Source organism: Canis lupus, chromosome 18 (genome assembly GCF_048164855.1).
Source record: "Canis lupus baileyi chromosome 18, mCanLup2.hap1, whole genome shotgun sequence".
Taxonomy (NCBI): domain Eukaryota; kingdom Metazoa; phylum Chordata; class Mammalia; order Carnivora; family Canidae; genus Canis; species Canis lupus.
In genome coordinates this window covers 14345614-14369922 of record NC_132855.1, presented here as the reverse complement: position 1 = coordinate 14369922, position 24309 = coordinate 14345614, and the positions used below count along the sequence as shown (strand labels likewise).

The following is a 24309-nucleotide window of genomic DNA, read 5'->3' as shown; positions in this document are numbered from 1 at the left end:
TTTTTTTTTTAAAGAAAATCAGGGATGCCTGGGTGGCTTAGTGGTTGAGCGTCTGCCTTCAGCCCAGGGCATGATCCTGGAAACCCAGGATTTAGTCCCACATTGGGCTCCCTGCATGGAGCCTGCTTCCCCCTTTGCCTCTCTCTTGCTCTCATAAATAAATAAATAAATGAATGAATGAATGAATGAATGAATAAATAAATAAATAAATAAGTAAAATCTTTAAAAAAAAAAAAAAGAGGGCAGCCTGAGGGCTCAGCGGTTTAGCGACGCCTTCTGCCCAGGGCCTGATCCTGGAGACCCAGGATCAAGTCCCGCGTCGGGCTCCCTGCATGGAGCCTGCTTCTCCGTCTGCCTGTGTCTCTGCCTCTCTCTCGCTTTCTCTCTCGTTCTGTGTCTCTCATGAATAAATAAATAAAATCTTTAAAAAAAAATGAGATTAGCATCAAACTCTGACAGCAACACTAAGCCGGAAGAGGGTGAAGTTAATTTATTTAAGACACTCCATGAAAAATACATGAGCCAAATATTTTATATCTAGCCATATCTCCACATTTAAAAGCCACTGATAAAATACAGGATGCGTGAAAACTCAGGGATTATTGTTCTTATAGCCCCCTGTGAGGAATCCACTGGATAGCAAGCTTCACACAATTGAGAAATGGCAGAAGAGGCTTCCTCAATCACAGAACATACAGCACGAAAAACACCAATCTACAGAACTATGACAAGGACAGGGATATGAAGGTGAGAGAATAGCATGTGCAGACAGTGAAGATGCAATGGGACTGAGTGGAGGATATTTGGGAAGGAAATAATGTCACTGATGATAGCATTACAATAAATTAGAAAAGGGGAGGGGAGGAGTAGTGGAGACAAGAAGGGACTGAGTATGACTCTCCATAGGAAACCAACAGAAGGGACATGAATTAATATATAAAAGCATTAATATAAAGGAAATAAAATTATATAATTTCCTCAATACTAAAAGATCCAGCAGAGAGAGGGTATGCACAAGAACAAATGCAAAGGAAACAAACCACACAGGGACAGAGGTACACATGTGTACATGCATGTGTGCTACTGGAATTACAAGGTCTTTTTCTATTAATTTTTCATTTTATTCTAAGCATAAAAGTTATATGTGCTCATTGTAAAAGCCAAAAAATGCATAAAAAATAAGACAATTTTAATCAATTATCAGCATTTCTTCCCCAATGGGCTGTCTGTTCACATGCCTCCCCCATTTCTGCACATGTGTATGGGAGTAGGGATGTATTTTTGGTGGTGGGCAAGGGTTAAGAGTCCTTGGTAACTTTTTATACATTTGGACAATCTCCTAAACTCAATACATTAATTCCTAGTTTCATTTGTTATATTTATGGCAAGAATCATCCCAGTTAATCATCTGCTTTTTAATTTTTACAATATTTAATGTACAGATGTCATATGCAGTCAAATCTATTAATGATTCTCATATGCATTTTGCACTGCTATTATGCCCACTACAAAATGAAGCTAATACTAGTTGAAATGTCCCTCAAATTTATTTTTCAAGCTCCATTTAATTTTGACACACTAATTAACTGAACTGAAGTTTATTGCATAATGTGACACAAAGCTTTTTTTTTAAAGATTTTATTTATTCATTCATGAGAGACACAGAGAGAGACAGAGAGAGGCAGAGACACAGGCAGAGGGAGAAGCAGGCTCCGTGCAGGGAGCCTGATGTGGGACTCGATCCTGGGACGCCAGGATCATGCCCTGGGCCTAAACCACTGAGCCACCCAGGGATCTCACCCCAAATCCCATTTTTCAAATAATATTTCTGAAATAATGCACTTTTTATCCATTTATCTGTGCTTCTTTCTTCTTTCATATTAAGTACATACACATAAACATAGTTAAGTACATACTCATGGGACTATCCAAGCATTATCTATTTTTGGCCATAAAAATGTTCATGCCTTAGTATCCCTGTACTTTAAGCACTGTTGCTAACCATTTCCATACCTAGAAGGGAAAGATCTCCCTCATTCTTTTACTTTATTTTAAAGCAGAATACAATTAAAATATGATTATTGTAGAACATTTTAAAGATGCAAATTACAAAAAAAAGTTAATCACTGATTATCTCTCCAGCCAAAAACCACTGTTAAAATTTTCCTCTCTCACACCTTATTCTATGTGTGTTAATTATAGGTAAATAAGATCATACCATTTTGTTCATTCCATTATACATGTCTTTCCATACCAGTACAGTATCATGTTAAACTGTTCCCTTTTCCCCAGTGTATGGATGTATCATACAATGGATGCACACTCTCTGAACTGGCACCATACTGTCTCTACAGCACAGTCCCTGTGAAGATACGAATGGAGATGAGGAATAGCAGGCTGGAAACAGCTTTGCTATTTTCTTCAAATTAACGGAAGTCATGCTATGCCTCAATAAACAATTTCTTCTATCACTTAACTGATGGTACATACTCTCAGGTTATAGTGGCATGAATATCCTCAATAAGGTCAAAGGACATTGGCCATAGCCTAACACTCTGCTGATGTTTACCCTGTAGTCTACTTCCTTTACCACTTGCTTGAAGGAGTCTTGATTTGCTATGAACATGCATTTTAACGTCTTTCAAGACACTCTTCCTTGGTTTCTTTCAGTGGGCTCAAGAGTATCATTTATATACTTTTTATTATCCATATATGTCAGAATTTGCCAGAACCAGGGAATGAAGACTGACAAGTCACTGGAGTAAACAGTACATCTGCAGGACATGCTCAATTCAGAATGTCTGGTTGATAAGAGTTTTCAGTGTGGTACACAATCATCCACTGGTCTGTAACTCGGAACACAGAGGTAACCACCCAGCAGGGATCAAGGGGAAAATGAAGGTGTCAGTAGAGTCCTGTTGACCAGTGTAATACCTACACACACATAGCTTTGAAGGAAAATGTTTCACAGATAATAAAATATCATAATAAATTGGGGCTACAACGATGGTGTTAAAAAAGACACATACACACAAACACACACACGCACAATTTGTTGAATCAAACCCTCTCAGGTCAAATCCTGAGAATCAAACCCTTTGATCAAATCCTCTCAGGATTACTGCAAAATAATATTTTATATAAAATATCACTAAAATATCAAAGTACTTCCTACCTATCTCATTTGGCCTTCACAATATCTTTTTGCAGCATACAACTAGGAACTAGTAAGTTATGACAGGAAAAAAAAAATGAGAGTTGCTTGTCCAAGAACATCAAGTAGTACTGCAGACTTCCATCTCACAATCCCCCACGCTACTCCGTGGTTTCTTTTTAAACATCTGAATACAATTTTAGAAAGAAAAACATTGCTGGAATGAAAAACTTGTATTCAATATTTCAAAGCAATAAGATTATTCAAATAAACAACCACTGAGTGAATGGAAATGTGAGAACTTGAGAGAGTCTCCGAATTAATGCTATCCCTGAAAATAGGCAACTTGAACTGCTCATGCAAAAAAACTATTGCTAGTCTGAATGCTTGCTTCTAAATGATCAGAATGAGAACAAACCATACATTTCAGGGGCGCCATACTAATGTAAGAAGGAACGTCTTCCTCCAAGCCATTGCTTTCCCTTGCTTCCCACAGGTAACAGCACAGGAAAAAGGCGGAGATAACAGGAGCACCCTTTATGAAAAAAATGAATGGACCAAAACCTGAGGAAGGAAAACTAGAAATCGCATCTTACCTCCTTTTCCATAAAGTCAAACTCAGCTGCACAGGTATACAATAATGTATCAAAATCCTTGTAACTGAAGAATTTTGATGTTAATAAGTTGCCGATGTGAGCCTAAGAAGGAATAAAGTGAGGTATCATTAGATTACGGCATATAGTGTAGTAATGCACTTTAATTTTAATAGTATCTATAAATAGCTTTCACTACATTGCAGAGCTTGCTGCTCCCATGCCAGGCTTGCTTCTGTTAAAGTGCTGCAACTTCATGGTTCTCCCTTCTTTTGCTGACAAATGATAGTTCCAACAACGCCCTGCTTTCCACGATCCATCATCAACAAAGCAAATGCTTTTTATCCGTGGGTTTTCCCTGCTTAGGGTGCTAAACCTGACGAAACAATGCTACACAACATCTCCTTTTCCTGAGCCTACCAGGAGGGGTGGGCTTGGGAACACACACAGGCATCTATCAATCATCAGGGACAGAGTGCAATGAAGTGAAAGGAAAGGAAACATTAATTCCAATTTCTGAAAAGGAGACTGAAAAGACTCTCTGAGGGGCACATGAGTGGCTCAGTCAGTTAAGTGACCAACCCGTGATCTCAGTTTAGGTCTTGATCTCAGGGTTCTGAGTTCAAGTCCCACATTGGGCTCCACACTGAGCATGGAGCCTATGGTCTACAAGAGACATGTTTAAAACAAAAGTATACAGAAAGGTTGAAAATGGAAGAGGAGAACAAAATAAATAAATTGAACCAAACAAATCTAGGTTAGCAATGGTGACATTTAAAAAAACTGAATTCAAGCAAAACATGGAAAGAGACAACAAATGACATTATACTCTGGCAAAATGAACAGCAAAGCAATGTCCTATGTGTCATGAATATATCTGCAGTTAACAGTAGAGATTCAAAATGTATAAAGAGCTGAAAAAAACTGTAGGAAGAAATAGACCAGTTAATAGTGGTCACTGGAAATGTGAAATATTTCCCTCTAAAACAGAGCAGACAAATGTTAACATAACACCTGAATAGCATTATCAATACACTCATAGAAAATACAAACTTCACAAAGAGAGAATACATGTTACCTCTGAACATAAGAAAATTTTTTAAATATTCACATACCATATCACCATACATCTCAAAGAATTGATATAATACAATTCTTTTTCTAATCACAAGTGCAATAAAATTGGAAAACGACTAACTAGAAATGACTTTAAAAATCTTTTTTGGCTAAAAACTAAGTAGCACAAAATTTAACCTTCAGGCTAAAAAGAAAATCTCAAAATAGTTAATTTGCAAGACATAGGGAAAAAACACTATCAACAGGGAAATTTATAGCTGTAAATGCATTTATCAGAAAATAAAAGAGGTTGAAAACAAAAGAACCAAGCATTTTCCCTCAAGCATTAGTAAAAGCTACAGAACAAGCACAAAGGCATAAGAAACGAGGATAACACAATTTGGTGACAAAGGGAAATTCGGCAAAACCAGAGGCCTCAAAAAAAGGTGGTACTTTGAAAATATTAATACAGCAAATACAAAGCAGAAAAAATAGTACACACAAAAAAAACTCTCAAAGAACAGGTCTTTACAGGAGACTAATACTGATCCTGAATCCAAACAAGGAAAATAAATAAAATAATGTAAAAGATCATTTTACATCCATACAAAAATTTTAATAGGAAATTTCTACTGAATTCTACAATATTTTTTTAAAAAACATAATCCATTTGATTACATACATGAAATGGGTAGTTTCCTCTAAAGACATAGATTTTCAATAACTTCCTAAAGAAAGTGGATTTTGTAGTAGAAAATTCTCTCATAAGGAAAACTTTAGGCCTTGAAGGCTTTACTGTCAAATTCCACCAATCATTGCAGGAAGAAATAGTATCAATTCTATATAAATTCTCTTTGAAATAGGAGATTGGGGGCAGCTGGGCAGCTCAGTCAGTTAAGCAACCAACTCTTGATTTTGGCTCAGGTCATGGTTTCAGAGTTGTTAGACTGAGCCCCACATCAGGCTCCACGATCAGTGGGGAATCTGCTTAAGACTCTCTCCCTCTGGCCCTCACACTGCGTGCGCTCTCTCTCTCTCTCTCTCTTAAATAAATAAGTAAAATTCAATACTTCCAAAAAATTTAAGAAAACTAGCACTACCTTGAAACCAAGGCCAGACACAAACATTATAAGAAAATAAAACTACAGACTAATATCTGTCATAAATACAGACAAAAAGGACACCGGGGTGGCTCAGTGGTTGAGTATCTGCCTTCGGCTTAAGTCTGGGATCAAGTCCTGCACTGGGCTCCCCACAGGGAGCCCGCTTCTCCCTTTTCCTATGTTATGTCTCTGCCTCTCACTCTCTGTGTCTCTCATGAATAAATAAAATCTTTAAAAAAATACAGACAAAAATCCTTAAAAATATTAATAACCAAATCCAACAATATATAGAAAGACAAATACATTGTGCATGAGTGGGGTTATCCAAGAAATACAAGGCTGGATCAACACTCAAGAATCCATGAAAATGGGGACTTTCCCATGGCAGAGGAAGAAGTTGACAAATCCCCTCCCCCAATAACACCAATTCAATTGGATGAGACTGTCAAAACAACCATATCGGGTTCTAGAAATCAACTAAATAGAAAACAAATTGAGAAGCACTCATTCATATAAGCACTGATGAACAGTGAATGGAAATAGTGGGTGTCTGTGGCATCCATGCCTGGGCTTTTCCCACTCACCATCAGCAGCACCTCAACTTCCCTGGGGTGGTAGACCCAATAGTTCCATGAGGGTGGGGCTGGCCATGAAAAGCAGAACCTCTGCTACCAGAAGGTACTGACTTGTTTGGGGACGGGATGCAAAAAAAAAATCTATGCTCAGAGGTACTGTTAAAAAGCATCAAACAGCAGGAAATGAAAGGTGAGAGCTCACAGCTTTGCCAGCCTCATGTTCTATTGCTTGCCCAGTGAAGAGCAGATTAGCTAGAAATTTTAGAGATTCTGGCAATGGGAAAACCAACAAGAGGGTAAATCAGTTCTCACATTCCCCGGTGGACTGGAAGGCTGCACACATGGGCTCAGGGATCCTTGAGCCCAAGATCTCCATAAATCTATGAATGACTGGGACATGGTATGCAGATTCATGAAGACCCAAGAAGGTGTGGAAGAAAGGAAAATGTGAGACAACCTTGATGTTCGGATGACAGTTAACACAGCAAGCCTGACTGCTCTCCTTGAAAAACCTGCTTGCAAAGCTGGCGCCCAGCTGGCATCAGGGAACTTGGATTACAGATGGCTCCTACCACCTTAAGTGAGAATGAGTAGTGGCTTACTGTACCTAAATCATATGAACACTGGTTTACGCTGAGCACCCACATTCTTTCTGGGAGTCTGGAATTTTGATATGTGCCAGGCAGAGGATGCCTATGTCACCAGCCCCCCAGTGAAAACTGTGTGTCATGGTACTGACTGAGCTTCCCTTGCAGACAACCCCAGGCTTCTACCAAGAAGAGTGTTGACAGGAACAGGGAGGGGAAGTCAGGATATACTGAGAAATGGCTTACGTAGTTCCTAAAGAATGAGGAAGTGTCTAATTTTCTTAACAGAGAAGGGTGAGTGGAAATGCTTCTTAAAGGCTGTGTGGCCTTGCAGTCTTTTCCTTTGACCAATGTCACGATTCAGAATTTATGAGCTGATATCCTTGATCAGATTTCTAGAAATATTAAATTTGCAATTACATTACTCCTAATTTGTTTGGTCCTGCTCCAACATCGGGCTGTGGCAAACCTTAACTGGTTTGTCTTCCCTCAGTGAGGAGACAGATTCCATTCACCTAGAACTTGGGCTGTCTCCCTTTTCTTCCTGTTCATTCTCTGCATCCTTGCTGACTCAATAACCTTTTAGCTCTCCTCAGGAGACTTCCAGGACCCTTCTCCAACTCTTCTCCTCTGAGTTCCTGCAGCACTCTATTCTTGTTTTTATCACAGCCTTTATTACATGGTATTAGAGTTGCTATATATCATCCCTAGCTCCCGCTAGACGACGTCTTACTATTCTGTATCTCTAGGATCTGTTCTACTGCCAGGCACATAGCAGGTACATATTGAATGAATGAATAAGTAATTTCAGACTACAGTTATCTGCTTTAAAAAGTCTTTCCACAAGTTGTAGATTGCCCATTGAACAACCCAATTGCTATCAATCTTTTTCAAACAAGAAATTCCCTTGTTTAAACAAAAAGCTCTATGATTGTCCAATGTCTAAGAAATCAAAGCTAAACTACTGTGGGTGAAAGAGGGGCTCCCACCAGGGGGGTTGGGAAGTAGACCCTACAGAAGAATCCTTGGAAATTCCAGAACTTTACAAAACCCAGTTTTAAAACTATAGCTTTAATCTATTATGGACGGAGGAAAGATAGTCAATGAAAATAAATTACAGAAAAAAATATGTGGTTTACTTTACTCTTTCTGTGGTTGTGGTGCTGCTTCTTTTTTAAAATGTAATTAGTGTGTTTACTAAAACATCAAAATAAAATAGGCAAAATAAAGTTATGGATAGGAAGAATACTTAAAGTTATAAAACAGAATTCTTCTCATTTTCTCTCCTACCCAAATACCAAAACAAAACAAAACAACCAACCAAAAACCTTTCTCTTAGTAAGACTAACTTGGGTTAAATTACATATAAATAAACCTTTGACAAACACTGACCTGGAAACAGGGTTGGGGGAATGAGACTATAATATGGTCTATAGTTTCAGACACTCTGAAGATGGCATACTGACATGTTACTGAAGGGGATTATAAAGAAGCCAGAGAAAAATGACTGTAATGGACCTTAAAATTTGAGCTAAAATCTCTAGAGCTTTTTTGCTTTAAATTTTTAAAATCTTTGTGATAAAGAAAAGATCAATTAAAATAACAAAATTGTGTCAAGAAATTAATATTGGAGAATACAGACTACACACAGTCACATTTATTTTCTATTATCGTAAATAGACAAAATAATAAGTGAATAGACTTCATATTAGAATTTGACTCTAATAGTGGTACTTTAGTAACTCAAGTAATTCGTTCTTAGCCTGTTTGATTCTTCCAAATTTAAGCAAAAATGCACTTACATCATCTGCAATGCCAAAGATTTTAGATGTCAAATACTTTAGTACAACAGTTCCAAATAACCAAAAACATCCTTGGATAACCTACAAAAGGAAAACATAACAAAACAAAAATCAACTGATACTTCATACAGCCATTCCTAAGACACAGCTGAGGAAGTAACTAATCAATGCTTTAATCACATGTGAAATAAGTATCTCCATATCCAGAAAAAAGTGCTAAAAAATGCAGCTTAAAGAATGTTACTCCAAAATCAAGGGGCTATCACCAAAAATAAAAACACATGTGATATTATCAAAATTAAGATATCTTATAGGAGATTTACACAACAATTGCAGTTACGTTCTCCTTCTACTAATAGTCTCTTACACATGCACTGCTCCCCCAAAAAACATGAGTGATAAAAGAAATAAAACTAGAATTCCTCACCTATCCAATATTAATTTTAACTTGCCACATAAAAAGGGCAATTTAGCACATTAAAATTGAGTCTTAATTATGTCATAAAGCTGTTAGATTTCCTGCATTACATAAGAATAGATAATTTCCTTAAAAGTAAAACATAAAACTGATGATATATTTTAGAAAAGGAAAAATTTATGCATTCTAATAGATAGATTCTTACCCATAAACTAAGTTCAGATACATTTATTTTCAGGAAATGTGGTTTCATTTCCAGTATAACCTTCATGGAGAAAACAACATAGAATACAGTTAATATTTATATACATAAATTCAAGTACCAAAAAACACTTTTATGTAATAAGACTCTCAAGAATCTAAAATTCAGCACATTGTCAATGTTCCATATAGTATCAGCACAAGGTCATTGACTCTACAAAATAGCTCTATTTTATCCAAAGCAGATTAGATCAGTTAGTGATTTTGTAAAATTGAAAACCGAATTACCATACATAAATTTCTATGACTGATTTTACATCTCTGATTTACCTATGAACCAATATAATATATAATAGCATATAATATATATATATATATAGTAGATAATAATTTCAGAATTTTAGACAGGTGTCTTATAGTCATAAGATTTTAAGTATTATCAACTCTTAGAATGACTACAAAGGGGTTTTTAATGATCAACTAAGTATTTCTCTACCAAATCTTCTCTCTCTCTCTAGGAAATTAATAGATTCCCAAAGTATAGTACCCATAAAGAGCTAAAGCTACTTCAAACTTGCCAAAAATACAGTTGGAGATCAAAACATAAATACATGAACCCAAGTTAAATGTTTTCAGAAGTTTCTGAATATCTGAGAACACAAAAAGTGATAAGATTTAGGTTTCAAATAGATAACTACAAATAAAAATAGGCAGATGTGTGTTTATAGGTAAATACGCATACGTACTCTATATTCTATAACTGTTGGCGTCATTTATTTTTATACACCCAAATATGAAATATACATAAATATGCTTTATTCATAGCCAAGACACACCTTAGCGTCAAGCACCTAAAAGAAAACCTGATATATTGTAGGTACTGGACTGAATCAAAGCTTCCTGCCAAATGAACTTAGGTTAGATTTTATTAGTACCTGAAACGAGTATCAAGAATCATGCACTTTAATCTAAGTAATAGCAGGCCTTGCCTGTGTACACACGTAAAATGCAGCACTGAGTACATCGTTGCTTTTCCCGATTACAAAGAGAATTCACTGACTGTAAGAACTATCATTAATCTCAAAGTACAACAGCCCAGTTAGTGCTTTTTTTGTCATTGCTGAAAACTATGCATCCCTATATACTAACTGCTAATATCTGTGACTACGTATACTCAAACTACACAACCTGAAAAGGGTAGCGGCCCAGACTGGAAAGAGGCATATTCTTGGGAAGTGGGATCTTAAATGTTACTTGTGAAAAGGGAAAAGGAATAGGAAGTTCCCAATTGGTTCACTGGTTCTAAGAATCAAGAAAGCCAAAGTAATCTGGGTAACCTAAACAATTATTTAAGAAGCAGAAATATATATATATATTTATTTATTATAAAATATATTATTTATTTATTTATTTATCTATTTATTTTAAGAAGCAGAATATATTTTACTTAAGACAAAACAACATACTTTTGTCTTCAGGAAAACAGCCTCATGCTAAAGCATGTGCACTTTAAATAAAGGAATAATTTCTTTCCTCTTAATGTTCTTAACAGAACATTGTAATGGCGAATTAAATCTACTAATAATAAAGGCACACCCATCTCTGGAAGTCCTTAAATTTAGGAAGACTTCTATTTAGAAAGTCATCCTGCCAAAAGTGGCAGAAGGAATTAGATGACCTTTCACCGTTTGCTCTAATTCTAGAACATAGTCTCCGGATAATCTAAATCTGCTCTTTGCAGTGATGTAGCAAAATATAACTGAATCATCACCTGATTTAAACCATCTAAATATTTTACACAAATAGACATAACTAAAAAAACTAAAAGAGCCCAAGGTTCCTAGCTTCTGGATCACAGTGAAACCAGGAGACTGCTGCGAGATGCCATGGGGAGGCAAGGGAGTCAGAGAGTGGAGCTCTAGGAGAAAAACTGCAAAGACGGGAGGAAACACGATAAAGAAGGAAGCACACAACCTCTGAAATGAACCTGGACTAAGGTGACAGAAAAGACAAGTAAAGAGAAAGGGCAAAGTAGGGGTATAAGGCAAGATGCTGTTTTCCAATACTAACGTTTGTGTTTCTTTCCTGTTTGGGAAGGGAGCACTCTATCACATATACATGAATTCAGTAAAATACCGGAGATGATTCTTATCAAAAATCCCTCACGAATTTCAAGCCAGTGAGTAAAAAACTAGAGAACCATTAGTTTCAAAAATAGCCACATACTTAAGAGACACTTACCCAAATAATTACCAAAGAGGAAGCATAATAAGAAGTTAATAACATTGAGTTTCCAAACATCAAAACAAAACAAAGTGCAAGAGATATCTGGAAAAATCCAAGAAAAATATAATTAATGCACATCAAAAACATTGATTTTTATTCTGAAAATTGCACATGCCATGATGAAATGCAAACCATTCAAAAGAGGATACACCATGAAAACAGCCCACATTCTATCCCACATTTCAAAACCCAAAAGCTGCCACCATCAGTAGTTACTGTGCATCCTTCCACACATTCATGAATACAAATCTCAGTCTGTATTTTTTAAAAACCACAAATGGAAACTTGGCCCATAAGCTATGCTATTGTTTGCTTTTATTCTTTGTTTCAGAGAGCTTTTTATATGAATCCAAGCAAATCTAATTCATTTGGTAGCAACACTCTGGAGTCTTACCAAAGACTACTGTGAACAGGTAAGTACTTTCCAGTTTTATTTTGCTGTTATTTTGTGTTTCCTATTACAAACACTGTTATGATAAACATCCTTAGGTATGTATCTTATATACATGTCAACACACTCATGAGATAAATTACTAGAAGTGGAATTGATGGATCAAGGGTATACACATTTTGAAACCTGAAAAAATATTGACAAATTGTCATAAGAAATATTGTACCAATTTACTCTCCCATCAGTAAGACATGAGAACTGCTGCTGCTACACACTTTTATCAATTTGTTAAAAAGTTTGACTATTTCATACAAGAAAAATGTTGCCTCATTGTTTCACTTTTCCATTCTTTTAATACTTGGTGGGACACAGCATCTTCTCTTCTACTTGCTGTTTTTGTTGTGGGGCTGAACTGCTTATTCCTACTGCCCATTTTTCTACTGGGTTTTAATTATTTTCTTTAAGAGCTCTCTTTATATGTTATGAAAACATCACTCCTTATCAGGTAAATATGTTGTAAATATTTTTCTAAGTTCATTTTTATCTTTGTGGTGTTTCTGTATTATGATTATTTTCCCAATTTTTATGTTAGTGAAATCTATCATTTACTTCTATTAGGTCTTCCATTATTAGAAAAGCTTTTAAAAATAAAATAATCTGTATTTTCTTTTAGAAGTGCTATTTTTGATCCATATATTACAATTTTCATCTGAATTTTAGGATCAGCTTAAGTTTCAACGGCTGACTTTTTATTAGAACCACTTTATTCGATAATGTACATCATAGCATATTTAGAGTTCTGTCCACTATCGAATCTTTAGATCCAAAAATAACACATTATTTCCATTTCTTTAGGAGTCCCTTTACATTCATTACCAGAGTGTAAAGTTTTCTTCATACAGATGATCCTGCATATTAAATTTATTTTGAAGTATATTATTTCTGTTGCTTTTATATCAGGAGTCTTTTCTCATCACATCTTCTGACTGCATATAGATAAAATGTTAAAAGTATGCAGAAATGAATATACTCTTTCATTGTTTCTCATAATAATTAGTTTATTAATTTTGGTTTTTTAGGTATTCAAAATCACATCACCTGCAAACAATATTTCATCATCTTCCTTTACTTTTAAAAGTCTTGTTTTTTTAGTTCATGTATTGTATTTTTTTAGTTCATGTATTTTTTAGTTCATGTTAATATTCTTGCAACAAACTTAAGTAATAAGAGTGGCAGTAGGCATATTTGTCAAGCTTCTAGCATTAATGGGAATAGTTCTATTGATTCATCATTTTCTTTGATGCTATTAGCTTCTGAGTTGAAGTATATGCATATATTTAAAATTTCAATGAACTATCCATCAATTTTCATTTGATTAAAATCCTAAAATCAGAAATATCTACTGACTTCTATCAAATGCCTTTATAGTATCAAAGGAAATGATCAGATTTTTTATCTTTTTAAAATATACTGATGTGATAAATTATATTAATAAAATTTCTAATGCTGTCAAAATCATTCTTGTATTCCCAGGAATGAACTTTTCATGGTACATTATTCTCCTATACTTACTATATTAGTAAGCCACTAAATTCTCAAAATTTTATGACAATAGCTTTTTCCCTTAAGTACTAAAATTTAAGAATAGACTTTCCCAATCAATTTTAGCAAAATTTAGCAGAATAACATCACTTTGAGTAAACAGATCCATAACCAAGAATTAGGTAAAGCAATGCCAAGGGTATTCAGGAAAAAACATAAGGCGGTATTTTTTTAAAAAGGGAGTATTAAAGGTCTAGAGAAAGATTTGTGGTCCATTCTGACCTTAGCAGCCAGTCTGGCCACTTCCCTGCTCAAACCCTCCAAAGGCTTTGATTCTCAAGTTAAGGGAAAGCCAAAGCCTTTCACACACCTACAGACCCTCTAGGGCCTACACCCCACTAATATCTGGGACCTCACTTCACATTACTCTTTCCCATCTCACTCCAATCCGGCTGTATCTTCCACATCCTAGGTCATACCAGGTACATTCACAAACTCAGAGCATTTATGCTTGCTGCTTCTCTTAACCCAGTGGCTGGCTACCTCAACTCCTTAGCTATCACCATGTAACTTCTCAGTGAGGCCTTGTCTTTGCACCCTTTTCAATTCTGACTTCCCCTACATACTCAGTAATTCCCACAATCCTTGCCTGTTTTATCTCCTCAGTAATACCTACTAACATTTAACATAACTGTTTATCTTGTTTATCTTACATATTTGCTTTCTTTGTACACTAGAATGTAAGCTCCATGTGGGAAGGGTTTTTTTTTTTTTTTCTTCTTTTTACTGTTTTTATCACTGCTGTTTCCTTAGGACCTAGAAAATGTTCGACAAACAACTGGTTGCTCAAAAACCTCAGTGAATTTAAATTTGAGGAAGAAAATCTGAAAGTCAATAAAGCAAAAAATTGAGAAATTAAAAGGTACAGAATAAAGCAGAGATTATTACAAGTTATTTAGTATTTGTGTCTTGAGTATCTGTATTTTAGGAGGCTATAAAAAATATGACACCCCTGTGAATGACTTACGTTGGACTTTAAAACTTAGATAGGGACAGTCCCTAGCAAAATTAAAGTTACCAAAAATTACTCAGAAAAGTCTAAACTGTCCTATTACCATGAAACAAGTTAGATCAATAATTTAAAATTTGTCCACAAAGAAAACAACAGGCCCTAATTTAATAGGCAAGATCGACCAAACTTTCAGGGAATATTCTTTCCAATCTTACACAAAATCCACCAGAGAAAGAAGAGGTTGGCACACTTTACATTTCATCCACTCTATATACATATATCCTACCCTAATTCTATGGGGCTAAAATAAATCTGATCTCAAAATCAGTCAAGCAGAGTCAAAGGATTCTGGGAAAATGGCAGGAATCTGTCTCCTCACTGCACTGGCCAAACCTGTCTGCTGGAACTATTTGGGAACTTGGGAGCCTATCAAGACTTGCAACTCCCAGGAGAACTCTTTGATGAGAAACGGAGTTAACTGGAGTGACTTTCAGCTTTTATCTCAAAAGCAGCTGCCCATCCCTCACACACAAGCCCAGATGCAGACAGTACTGGGTGAGTTCACAAGTACAAGCAACAAAAGTAAAACAAGTGGGACTATATCAACCTAAAAGATTTCTACACAGCAAAAGAAATGATCAATAGAAAGATGCAGCCTACAAATGGGAGAAAATATTTGCAAGCCATCTAGCAGGTTGTTAATATTCAAAATATATTGAGTAATTTTTATAACTCATTAGCCCAAAAGCAAACAAATTCCCATATAATCTGATTATAAATGGGCAGAGGACCTGAACAGACATTTTTCTAAGGAAAACATACCAATGGCCCACAGACACAGGAAAAGGTGCTTAATAACATCAGTCATCATCAGAGAAATGTAAATCTAAACCACAATGAGATATCACCTCACACCTGTTAGAATTATAAAAAAGACAAGAGGTAAATGTTGAGGAGGATGTGGAGAAAAGGGATCCCTTTTTCTCTGTTGGTGGGGATGTAAATTGGTACAGCCACTGTGGAAAATAGTATGGAGGTTCCTTAAGAAATTAAAATTAGAACTACCATATGATCCAGCAGTTCCAAAGAAAATGAAAACAAGATTTCAAAGAGATATCTGCTCTTCCATATTCACTGCAGCATTATTCACAAGAATCAAGACATGCAAACAACCTAAATTTGCATCAACGAATAGATACTGAAATTGTGGTATGTGTAAATGTACACACACATATATATACATATATACACACAATGCAAAAATTATTCAGCCATAAAAAAGGAAACCCTTCAACTTGCATCAACATGGGTAGAACCATGAGCTAAGTAAAATAATGCATTAAGAAAAAGACAAATGTTACATGATTCCACATACATGAGGTACCTAGTACAGTTAAAATCATAAACATAGAAAGCAGAGTGTGCGTTTCCATGAGCTGGGGGAAAGACAGGGAATAGGGAGTTATTGTTTAGTGGGTACAGAGGTTCTATTTTGCAAGATGAAAGGAGTCTGGGAGATGGTAGTGATGGGTGTAAAACACCATGAATATACTTAATACCACTGACATGTACACTTAAAAAGATGAAGATAGTAAATGTTATGTTACTATATATTTTACCACAATAAAAAAATGGAAAAAATTCCTTTTTGGAAATAATTTTGTATCTTTTTCCTTTATGTAACTATAGGGATTTAGGAATTTGAAAAGTGATAATGGAAGAAGACATTCCACAGCAAGAAACTAGTTCCATAGTTAGTAAATCACATCACAAAACATATACCCTTCACCCAAGATAGGTCCTACTACAAACTAAACCTGTGTAATATTAGTGCTTTTATAACTGTAATTGAGTCAACACCCCACTCATAGTTGCCTATATGGCTGTGTGGCTGACTGACTCTAAATGCTAGCCAATTATTTTGACTTTTACTGCAATGAAGAAAAAAAGCTATATTAAACACTTTGGAAAAAAAATAAGCCAGTGTAAAAAAAGGGATAATTACTATCAAATCCCATTCACGAACAGAGATTTAAAAATCTTAACAAAACAACAGCAAAGTGAATCCAGCAATATATAAAAACTATGTTTAGCCCAGAAAAGCAAGGTTTTTAATGTAGAATATCAATTAATATAACTTACCACAGTAACATATTAGAAAAACACACAAGATCATGTAGACAGATGCAGAAAAGCATTTGATGAAGCTTAGTTTTTAATAATTTCTTTTAAAAAAATCTCAAAGCTTGAGGACATGTTAAAGGGACAAAGAAGTCACCTTACAGTAGTTGGCCAAATCAGGAACAAGTCAAGCATAAAAGCATAAAAATAAATAATGGAAATAGTGGATATACTGCAGTGAATAAAACAGACGCCATTCTCTCTTGGACTTAAGAGAACTGATAGAAGATGTGAAAAGGAATGTCACAAAAACAGGGATATCACAAAAAAGGAAACACAAAGGGCCCATAAACAAAGTACAATATCTTTGGCTTTATGGAGAATCAGAAAAAATGCAAATTAAGGCCATATGATGCCATTTTATACTCACCCAACAGACAAAATTAAAAAGGATGTACAAGAATATGAGCTATATATTATACATTACCGTTCGAGGTAGTCCAATCATTTTTGAAAAACAATACAGGATTAAATTAAAAAGTTGAACATGTATATAATTTACCACCTAGGAATTCTACTAGTAGGTAAAGACCCTAGAGAAATTAATATATATGCCTCAGGAAGTATATATGACAATCAATATACAGCATTACTCAGAAAAAAGAAGAGAAAAAAAAAACCCTAAGCATCTTTCAACAAGAAAATGGACAAATAAATGGACAAATGGAAAATATAAAGCAAGGAAAATGTCTAAATTCCAGTAACATCTAAATCTCAGAAACCCAAGTAAAAATTAAGTCTCAAAAAACAGGCACTATTTTTATAAACCTTAAAAACAAAACTAATATTCAATAATAAAGATATATTATTTAGGAATACATATATGGTAAAGTCATAAAGAAAAGCAAGTTAATTATAATTTAAAAAGTCAGGACAGTGGTTATCTATCTCTAGGAAAAGTGAGAGGAATGTGTCCAGGGCACACAAAGGCTCCCAAGCAGTGATGGTTCTATTTTTCAGTTAGAGAGTGGGTTCATGTTTGTTCATTTTTATAACTTTGTTATAACTTCCCTACATGTATTATAATAAAATTTTATATGATAGCTACTAGAGAATAAAACATAATAGTGACATATTATAATACCATCAAAATTATAGAAAAAAACCATTAAAATTGTAGAACTAATGACAAAGAGAAGACACATTTTTAAAGGATAAACATTCGTCAAAATCAACCATCTAGCCTTAAGGCCCTTTGTTCTAACTGTTCCACCCAGAATATTCTTCTCCATGACACATAATTGTTAACTCCCTCTCTTCCCAATCTTTGCCACACTTTCCTCTTCTCAATGAGACCTGCCCTAACCACCTCATTTGATATCTTAATGCCCCATCCCCCAACACTGGCACTGTTGATCTCCCTGGGGTATCATGACTTATTCTTTCCTTTATCACCTTCTAACATACTATATATAATTTGTCCATTTACTGTATCTATTATTTGTCCTCAATTCTCTTGTCTTCCTCCACTCTACCAAAAGATGTTTAACATTTATGCTGGGATCTGTGTATTTCTCTTCTCTGGTATGACCCACATGGCTAGATAGTTGGTGCTCAGCAAATGACCATTCCACCTCATTTTAACAGAAGGCTCCTGGATAATACAACAGTCTGTGTTTCTCTTTCGTGAATTTTCTTTTACTTATATAGCAAGTCCAGCACAATCTCAAATCAGGTAACATGACCCAAATTAAAATTTTCTTGGTGGCCTATTTAAAACATGGCCTTTAGTTATATCACAGTATTTGAATGACACTTGTTTTAGTTATGGAATCCTGTTACAACTAGTTTCAACCATGTGCAAAACAAATACTAATCAGGAGTTTGTTTTAAGGTCAAACTAAACGGAAAAAATAATTTTAAACCATTACCATGTGTATATAAATGATCTTCCGTAATTTGCATATATCAATGTATCCCACAACATATACTGCAAATAATGATGCAATCTGAAATTTAAAAAGAAGTTATATTACAAATAAGACTTACATATAATGAATAGCTATAAGAATGAAAAAAAAAGATTATTTTTACTGTTTTATCACATTGATTCATATTTATATTCAAAGGGAATTCTTTAGTCTCCCTCTTACCTGCCAAGTTATTATTGAATATAGTCAACATATTAATATAGCAAATATTGATTTTTTTCTTCCATAAACAGCTTTAATTAACCATTTGAATTACCTACTATGTGGATCATTCAAAACAATACTCATTTTAATGTCAACTTACTGCCAACATGTACAACTACAAAGTGCCTTGCCCAATCAAAAAACATGAAAATTTAATTATAACATATGACAATTAATACATAATTGGAAATGTACATTAAACTTAAAAGTAATTATGTAATGCATGTGTGTGTAAAAATGCATTCAGTTCTGCTTATTAGTCACTCTACAAGAATCTCCATTAGTGTTCTTTCATTTATGTAAATATTCAGGTGTTTGTTGTCATCAAATCCATCAAATTTCAAATCAGAAGGAGTACTTTCACAACTTTTAACTTTCTTTACAGTTTTGAAGAAATCTGTGTAGTTGTTCACCAAGAATTCAAAGAGTACTGGACTTATTTAGGTGAATTGATTGATTAAATGATGATAATATACTTCTCTGTAAAATATAGTTACTATGTCAAACAATGCCTCTCCTCCCTTCTTCAGGCAGAAAGCAACTCAGATGAAGTCCCATGCTTCCCCTACTACACAAACATGGCATAAATAAGCTACAAAGTAGCTGAATATTTAAACATATAACTTAAGTTTCACTCATTAAGTTTTTTATCTCCAAACATTCTACAACAAATTTTCCCAGTAACAAGAAAAACAAGATTTCTCTTTCCCCAGATTGATCCATGGGAAACAGTTCATTGCTTTAAGGTGAGACTCCTATGACACCATCAGTGTGAGGAAGTGTGCCTTGTTATTCGACAGAAAACCCTCACTCCATGCAACACCTTCCCCGGCTCACCCACCAAAAAGCAGGTCACCACCCCTAGCTGGAAGCAATGGAAACTCTCCCTGTCCACCCCAGGGCCATGTAATACACACACAGCAGGCCTACGAGGGTAGGATCTCTAAAGGGTGTCTTTCAGAGACCTTTTTAAAGAGGAATATTTAAAATGTCACCAAGCTAAAAAAAAAAAAAAAACAAAGAAAAAAAAAACAAAAAACAACAACAACAACAATAAAAGAAAGGAGTCTAAAAGATCAAAGAAAGAATTAAGTACAAATAATCTCTTTTTAAAAAGTACCGATAAGATCAGCTAACCTTACTGACATCTTGCTAGGTACCAGCAATGTGTTAAATCTCATATACATTCCCTCATCTGATCCTAACCCAATAAAGCAGGTTCTTTTATTTTCTCTCTCTCTCACAAATGAGAAAACTGAAACTAAGCACAATTAAGCAGTTAGTCCAAGTTAAGCAGCTAGTGGACAGTTAGGACTCAAACCTAGATCTTATTTCATGTCTCAAGCAAGACATTTCCAAAATTACAAAGCAACTCTTACACTGCTTTATAGGAGTATGAATATGGCCAGCATAATGAGGAAACAGAAGTAGCTGGGAGTTGGGGTGAACACAGGAAGAGACCACATGATTTACTCCCTCTTTTACCAGGAACCTTCACCTTGCTTCATATACCTTCATTTAAAGAGAGAAGAAGGCAAGAATGCAGAGAAAAAAATGATAAATTACATATTGGTAGAGGAGTTATAGAACTAAGAACAGTTTATTTGTCCCAAGTTATTCCATGTGCATTTATCCTGTGGATAAGAATGTACAGCATTGTTCACAAAGGAAATATATTTATTTAAGAGAAATACTTAAAATTATAGCACTAGTCCTCTTTTAAACACACTAACAATACTGAATAACAAAGTATTCTTATTGATTTGAATTCAATAAATGCATTCCATTAGTAAGCAAATAATTAACACTCACTAATAAATAACCTTACATAAATCTTACGTATTTCCCTATCCTGAACTCTCTTTAGAAGTACTAACTAAAAAACATTTTAGGACTTAGAATCATATAATCTCTCAGTTCTATAATTTTATACAAATGAGTTCACATAATCAAACAAACTAAGCATAATTCAGCTTAAAAATATAAGCCCCTTACCTGAGTAAGAAGTACAAACTGAGCAAACTGCCATGGAAGCATGAAAAAGACATTGGAAATGCAGAGTGCAATCAAGCTTCCTCTATAAAGTTTTGTAGCCCTTGGGAAGAGAAAATAAATATGAGTAAGTTTCACCACACGGTAGTATAGCATGGGCCCAAACTACTGCAAATTAGAATCTCTAAACATGATCTGGTTGTAACATAAACCAGACATAAAATGAACCAATGGGTTAGAAATTATACTTCCTGACGCTCAACTACCACTTTCCATGAAAAGTAAATACCCATTACTACTGTAAAACCAAAGCTTGCCAAAGAGAGAGAGGGCAGCTGGGTCAGTATATCCATGGAATTTTTTTTAAACTCCATTTCAGTGAATTCATAATCAAACATATTTAATGCTGCATCCAATAGCGTTATTTGCAGAGACAGAGGATGTCTATAAAAAAGCAGAGAAAGCAGTATATTCTAAGTGCTAAGTATTTTGCCGACAAGGGGAATTCAGATTACGGCTGAGCAGAGGGCGACTCTGTGGAGGATGCAAGGCAACAGCAGGTCCTGCACAGGGAGGTCACAGGAAAAAGAGGTGGCAAAAGCAGGGGGACAATCTGGAACCACCTTTAGAGGTTTTGCTTTGGTCCTGACTTGTAATTTAGGGGATTCTGAGGAATGTGAGTTAATTTTACCTTCATGCTAGTTTTAAGAAGTACTTTTCTCCTAAATCGTCAGGCTAATATGAAGCCCCCAACATGCCTAACACCTTCCCAAAGTGAAGTGCATACATGATGTATGGAGGTTGCAAGGAATGCATCTTAAAGAAATCCTCCTCAGGATAAACCTACCTGGGGCACTAACCCCACCAAGAGGTACCTTTCTTTACTTCCTTAAGTGTCCCTTTTCCAAAGACGACCTCCTTTGCTATTCTAATCCAATTCTTTCTATCATGCCCATGAATTAAGTATTTTTTAAATCCAGGTAACTTATTTGTGAGGTATGAAACCAACTTATTAGATAAAAACCTGCAATTTTTAATGGAGTGAATACATTCCCCCATTCAGAGAGAGGCCTGTCTAGAAATCGTACTTAAGAGACAAGGCCACCTAATGGCTCTAGTCATGCTGAGGTGTCACAGGGTAAACAGATCGTCCAAAGGATTTGGCGTAACAGATTTCAACCAGGTTCTCCTGAATTCTGCAGATCATTAAAAGGAGTTCTTAGTCTGAGCCATCTTCAGATTTTCATTGTTTTGCTCTATCTTTTTCCATAGTCCCCATTTTCTCTTTCTTTACTCTCTGAATCAAGGTAGCATCTATCCAAACTCAGCATTTGTCAACAGAAAGGAGAGAGAACTGTTCCCGGTCCTATTCTCTTCCTCTCATATGGTGCTTGAATCTCTGTAAGGTCTCTCTAGCTTAGGAGCCCAATCCAATCCGCAATTCTCAGCAGGAATTCCCCTAGGAGATCTCCAGTCTACTGAGCAGTTTCTTTCTACACCTACGATCTGATGCTCAAGGATACTAAGCAAATATAGGAAGAATTACACATGTTCACGTAGCTGACCACAACTATTCTACAAACTGTCCTTTCCTCTGAAGGACGATATCTCACAGGTTACACTCTGTTGCCATCTGTCTTCCCCCTCCCTCTTGCCTACTTTTGGGAAGCTGTGGTGGTGGCCTAGAATGACTTGGGGAAGTGGAGATGGTGAAGTAAAAGCACATTTGCTGCTCCTCGAGCAGCTCTGTGGGCCATTAAGAAAAAAAGGAAGAAGACTAGAATGCAGATGAAGGAAATGTTTTTGGTAGTAAATATTTTGAAGTTCCATGCTTAAAATAACCATGAATTCAACCTAGCAACACCATTGCAAGTTTTTCATTACATTGACTCTTTTTATTATGGAAGCTTAAAAAATCCTAGCTTAAGTTACTCAGTGCAAAATCCACACACAGGAGACCTAAGGTAAATCAAAGTTACCTGAGAATATGAGTCACAAGCAACATCTGAAGGACGAGGAATGGATAGGAGAAGCTTTCGCGGAGAGGTGGGGTCCACATCACACGAGTGCACTGAAAACAAAATTCATTGCGTACGGTCTATTTGCTAAATTTGTTAAGTAAGACATAATAATCGAAGGCAGCTACTCATACACACAAAAAAGTTTTTTCACACATAATTTAAATGGTAAGTTGGAAAACAAGCTGTTAGGTTTTCCACCAACAGCAAAACCGCAAAGTGAGAAGGAAACATTATTGAGAGGAAGACACACACAGCAGAAGATCTTGTGAAATATTAACATGAATTGTCAACACCAAATACCAAAAAAATTCAACTAGAGCCTAAAAGGAAGGTACGGAAAGTACCAGCAAGAAAATGTTCTGCCAAAATCAAAAACATTTCACTTGAATTTGTTGTATAAGCCAGTCTAGTTTGTCTCCTTCCACTTGAATTTCAGCAAAACTATCCATAACCAATACTTCAAAACTCTTTGTAGTCATCAATGTTAAAATTTCTATTCACAAGGCTGCTAAAAAAAAAAAAAAGTGCTCCTCCATTTCTGTTTTTATTTCATCTTTCCCCAAGCTACCCTCGTCTGCCAAAATTTAAAAGTGGCAGAGGGGATCAAATAAAAAAATAACAAAAGTGCTAAAATGTCATGTACCAACTCTACTGAAGAACTCGTTTTGACCTTAACATTCCATCTCATTCCTTCTCTCCCTCACCCTCTGCGTCTACCTCCACTCACATGCACTCTAAAATAAATAAAATCTTTAAAAAAAAAAGTTCTATCCCAGTTTTAGTACTCTATCATTTTTTTTCTGCATCTATACTAAATAATAAGTCTATCTTTCAATTAAAGGAACACTGCATTGGATGAAATATAAAGTCAGATATTACTATTACTAAGCTAGTCACATTAGAAGAAATCATTACATCTTTCAAGTCAAGCAATTAAAGACTATATGGAATTACAAAGACCACAGTGGAAATAAGCACTTCCTTTATTTTAGCTGTACCTCAGACTATTAGATTTTTCTACTATTGCTCTGGAAAGTTTGATCCAATTTCCTTTTTTTAACTAAAATTCACTATCCCTGATGAAATTTAACATAGATATCTATTTATAAGTGAGCTATACAGACAAGAAAATTCTGAAAAGATTGAAAAAGTCTTTTTTAAATGCATATTTGTTGTTACTGGAATACAATTTTAAAAATCTGTTTACTAAATTAACTAGAAATTTCAGTATGATAGTGGAGATACATAAACACAATTTAT

The 24309-nt window shown here is 35.2% G+C and overlaps 1 protein-coding gene across 6 annotated transcripts in view; it reads right to left on the bottom strand.

Annotated features, from left to right (window-relative positions):
* Positions 1–24309, bottom strand: part of DPY19L1 (dpy-19 like C-mannosyltransferase 1) — a 141658-nt gene that overhangs the window by 64621 nt on the left and 52728 nt on the right. For 5 of the 6 annotated variants that reach the window (XR_012010664.1, XM_072783511.1, XM_072783510.1 and 2 more), the window contains exons 8-14: positions 23008–23099; positions 21032–21131; positions 18773–18850; positions 11731–11817; positions 9494–9553; positions 8871–8951; positions 3751–3852 (exon numbers count right to left, since the gene is read on the bottom strand). Coding sequence is in view for 5 of the 6 variants with exons in the window: in XM_072783511.1 (XP_072639612.1) it covers positions 3751–3852; positions 8871–8951; positions 9494–9553; positions 11731–11817; positions 18773–18850; positions 21032–21131; positions 23008–23099 (600 nt within the window). In the remaining variant the exon portion in view is untranslated. The remainder of the gene's footprint in view (positions 1–3750; positions 3853–8870; positions 8952–9493; positions 9554–11730; positions 11818–18772; positions 18851–21031; positions 21132–23007; positions 23100–24309) is intronic. The other variant, XM_072783512.1, reaches the window with a different exon arrangement.